This window comes from Lycium ferocissimum, chromosome 10, assembly GCF_029784015.1.
Source record: "Lycium ferocissimum isolate CSIRO_LF1 chromosome 10, AGI_CSIRO_Lferr_CH_V1, whole genome shotgun sequence".
NCBI classification, from domain to species: domain Eukaryota; kingdom Viridiplantae; phylum Streptophyta; class Magnoliopsida; order Solanales; family Solanaceae; genus Lycium; species Lycium ferocissimum.
The window spans coordinates 22,877,581-22,882,011 of NC_081351.1; the positions used below are offsets into that span (position 1 = coordinate 22,877,581).

At 33.4% G+C, this 4,431-nt stretch overlaps 1 protein-coding gene across 1 annotated transcript; it reads left to right on the forward strand.

Moving 5' to 3' along the window:
* The first annotated feature begins 447 nt into the window (after positions 1-447).
* LOC132034731 (protein PLANT CADMIUM RESISTANCE 2-like) lies at positions 448-2,619 on the forward strand. Its single transcript, XM_059425094.1, has 4 exons — positions 448-550; positions 1,035-1,106; positions 1,214-1,426; positions 2,513-2,619. Exons 1-4 carry the CDS (start codon positions 448-450, stop codon positions 2,617-2,619), a joined length of 495 nt encoding a protein of 164 aa, XP_059281077.1.
* Positions 2,620-4,431: the final 1,812 nt, after the last annotated feature.

A 4,431-nucleotide genomic window follows, 5' to 3' on the forward strand; every position in this document is an offset into this window, starting at 1 on the left:
TCTTTTGGGAATATCTAGGTTGAGAACAGAGAGAATTCATTCGCTTCGTGAGAATTCGATAACCCATGACATGAATCGTGGTTCTTCAAATCCCTTTCCGCTAAGGAGAAACCTGTAAATCTCCTAAACTCAAACAAGTTGCCCCAAAATGACAAAAGCAAGTAGCACAAATTAAATAACCCGCTAAAGAACATTTCTAAGTAAATCATTAATTTATTGACATGCGTAGACTCAAAACCAAGTCAGTACTCACAGCCTCTGTCGACTCTTCCTTAAATTCATAGCATAACACTCTTTTATTTCACTATAAATACAACTGATAATTTGCATGTCTTTCACAAACACTGCATACTTTTTTGTGTCTTTCAAACTTCATTTTCTCTCGTTGCTGTCTTTAAATTCAAGCATTTTTAAAAAAATAACAAAAATCGTTTAAGTTTTTAAGTCATGAATCCCTCAGTTTACGGCGAAAAACCGGCGACCGGAATCCCTGTGGCACCCGAACCTTGGTCTACTGGAATCTGTCACTGTTCCTCCGATACCACAACCTGTACATTGTTCTTCTTTATCTTCCTCTGTTTCAATTTTGTGCGATACTATATCTTTCTCTATTAGGAAACAATTAATTATCGGTAGCGAAGCCATGTAGACGATGCCTTTTGATAGTTGGTAACAATTTAGCTATCAGTGGTTGAACCACATGGACGAAATTAAGGATGGTCAATTGAACACCCTTCCTCGAAAAATTATACAGTACTATGTAATCAAAAATTACTTTATATATATATTCTCAACGAAATCTTGAATATTCTCAATGAAATTCCTAATTTCGCCACTAAATAACTATAAATTTCACGTTTTACTCTTGATGAGAAGGTTTTTTAATAGTGCACATAATCACAAAATTCAAAATCTTTTTTTTTTCTTAAATTTAATTCCCAATCGAACTATACAATACAAATTGGGAGGGTCCATTTATTATTGGAATTCTTTATGATTTATTAAACTTGCATTTTTTTTCTTTTTTTCTGCAGGGTGCATAACTTGCTGGTGTCCATGTATTACATTTGGACAGATTGCAGAGATCGTCGACAAAGGAACAACTTGTAAGCAAGACTAAATTAAACTCTTTGTCCTGTCAAATACTATTATATAAATTGTCACGAAAAGTGAAATTCATTAAAATGATTGTGACGTGTGATATTGATTGCAGCTAGTACCACAAGTGCAGCTTTGTATTTCTTGATAGGAACATTTACAGGGTGCGCATGTATGTATTCATGTTTTTATCGCACAAAGATGAGGAAACAATTCAATTTGCAAGGAAGCACTTGTGGTGACTGTATGCTTCATTTCTGTTGTGAAAGAAGGGCCTTGCGTCAAGAGTACCGTGAGCTTCAACATCGTGGATTTGACATGGCAATTGGTAAATTTTCCTCTTTTATGTTTGTTTCTTATTCGGTACTTACTTCGGGTCCGACTAGGGACGGTTGACAAGGGGATTCAAAAAGGTAAAGAAAATGTCTCCAGCAAGACAATGGGCTAAACATTTTGTCCTTCGGCTGCTGAGCTGAAGTTTAATTTTTGTTAAGGAGATTCAAAACTTAATATTTATACATAACTACACAAATTAACCTTGTATATATAGTGTGATTTTCTGAATTTTCTGACGAAGGGGGTTCAGCTCCGCACCCCCTTGCACCCCTGCAGCTCCGCCCCTGGGTCCGACTAATTAGGATTCACGCGAAAAAAAATCATTTTTGGGGTAAACAATGCCTCTTACAAAGGCGATTCTATTCTCAGAACTTGAAACCGAGCAAACTGGTTAATGATGCAGTGGTACTCACCACTCCATCAGAAACGGAACTACGATTTTCACTAAGTAGAGTTAAAATATAAAGAAGTAAACATATGAAGAAGAGAAGACCCCTTCCCCCCCCCCCCCCCCCACCCCCCCCCCCAAAAAAAAAAAAAAAAAAAAAAACAACCAACACACACATAAATTTTGAGTCCGACTAATCTGAATTTGTGCCAGGAAGTCCCGCTTTGGGAGGTAAAGCGTTTCCTATCAAAGGCAACTCCACTCTCAAATCTCGAACCCGAGGCCTCTGGTTGGAGGGGTACTTACCACCCCACCATAACCTTTGTTGGTGTAAATATTCCTTGACAAAAGAAAAATCAACAAAAAATTAGTCTCTTTGTTCCATTTAATATGATATTTTTAAAATTTACTTAAAAGACATCGACACTTTTTCATGTTTTAAGTTTTATACAACTTTATGTTTCTTATTTTACATTTAATAACGTGCTCTCAATCAATAGAAGTATCATAACATGTTTAATACTATAAGTTTAAGTATATTTTTGGGTATGTATAAAAAGTATTTTTTCTTTCTTAAATTTCTTATCCAATCGAAGAGCGCTACATAAAAACCGATAAATTATCTTTAATTTATTTTTTCAACTAAAATTGTTGAGATACTTATTATTGATCTTGTTTGACAACATATAGGTTGGCAGGAAAATAAGGAGAGCGAAAACAAAGGGATTGCAATGGCTCCGAAAGTGCAAGAAGGAATGTTTAGGGATGGGCATTCGGTCGGTCCGATTCGATTTTAGAAGTTTGGTTCGATTTATCAATTTTCGATTTGGTAAAAATAAAAATCGAAATTGAACTGAAATTAGTTTGGTTCGGTTGTTTTGAATTTTATCATTGGAATTTTATCGAAATCAATTTGGGAATGGTTCATACCACATTTTTAATTCCCAAGATATAATTGTCCTCTCTTTCCTTTTGGAAGTACTAGCGGTGATTAGCAAAAAATGCTTGCCTCAGATGTTGTATATGGTGTCCATGAATGGGATATATTTACTTTCAGCAATTATTTAAAATAGCCACTTGATTTTTCACCTACCCGTAAATTATATATTATTTCAAGCGTATCACCGAGAGAGCAAAGTGGGGAGCTGCTGGATAGGAATAAAAGAAAATAGTTACAACAAATTATTGTTTAAAATATTTAAAAGATATATAAAACAATTATAATCAAAGAATAACTCGTTTGATTTTCGAAATTCGAGTATGTCGGGACAAAAGCAATAGTATATAAGAAACCCAACATTAATTAGCGATGTGAAAGAAACGAACTCGAGTTTTTTTTTTTTTTAATGATTTGCATCCTAACCTCTTTATTTTCTTGCAAAATCGTGAACCATTTTTTTTCTTCTAAATTTTCCACGAGGGAAAAATTGGAATACAAATAATAAAAAATAAATGGCACAATAAAATTAAAAAAAAAAAATAATGCCAGCCAATTTGGTAGCGATAGAAAATAATTCAAGTCAGGCAGCATGAATTGCTCATTGGAAAAGTTCTTAACAACAATGTAACTCATTCAAGAAAGGCGATTTATAGACATTGTAGTTTTTCTCATTCTAAGCTTCCAAATTGATCAGTGAAGAACAAGAAGACCTAGGCTCTGCGGGGGATAAAATTTTCCTCTCTTTTTTCTTTTACTCGAAAGTTTTGGTAGAATAAATATAGACAATGAACAAACTTAGATAATTTTAGGCATAATACATAAACAGACTCTTAAATTTGGTCTCAGCTGGCAAGTATGTCCTCCAACTTTGAGTATGCACAAGTAGGCACTTCAACTTGCATAAAGTTGAACACGTAAACACAAATGTTGATGTGGCACATAATTTTTGTAAGTTAGAGTGTTCAACTGACAAAGTGGAATATACCTTTTAGGTAATTGTGGTGAGATGAATAATATCTCTCCACCTTTAATCCGAAGCTTCGGTTTCGAGTCTTGAAATGAAAATAATCTTGGTAAAATGTATTTCTTTCTCTAATGAACTTTACGCAATATGAATTCATATTAATTGTAGCTTTAAAATGGATATCGGACAATGGCGGAGAAACTTATTAAAATAAAAAAAAACTTCCTATGTAGTTTGTGCAAAGGGCCACGCATATTTTTTAACCATTTGCTAAATGACTTACTTATCTTTTACTCACATTGATTTTTGGAAGTAATCAGATTTTCCCTTACTTATCTTTTACTCACATTGATTTGAGATGAAACTTACTTAGACATGACAAAGCGGAGAATTATACATTTGTAGACAACAATCTAATAATTTATCCGTTGGATTGAAAAATATATGAGTAAACATTAGATGAGTCACTTTTAAGACTATAGTTACACAACTTTTAAGAATAAAAATAAAAATTTAAATGAAGATCTAAAAAAGGGTAAACCAGATAGAATTGAGGGAGACGTCATTTTTTTAGTGGTCACCAAAAAAAAATTCTAAATGCAATTGATTTGCTACAAAATATAGTCAAGTCAATGGTTTCTCTACTACGTATTTTATATGTTCAATCTTAGTAGGAAACTTCGTTCGTATTTAAAATAACATTTT

Excerpts from the sequence above, each read along its gene's own strand:
- LOC132034731 (XM_059425094.1), top strand. The coding sequence starts at position 448 with ATGAATCCCTCAGTTTACGGCGAAAAACCGGCGACCGGAATCCCTGTG. Across the intron at positions 1,107-1,213 it reads CGTCGACAAAGGAACAACTT|CTAGTACCACAAGTGCAGCT; the intron begins GTAAGCAAGACT and ends TATTGATTGCAG. Across the intron at positions 1,427-2,512 it reads TGGATTTGACATGGCAATTG|GTTGGCAGGAAAATAAGGAG; the intron begins GTAAATTTTCCT and ends GACAACATATAG.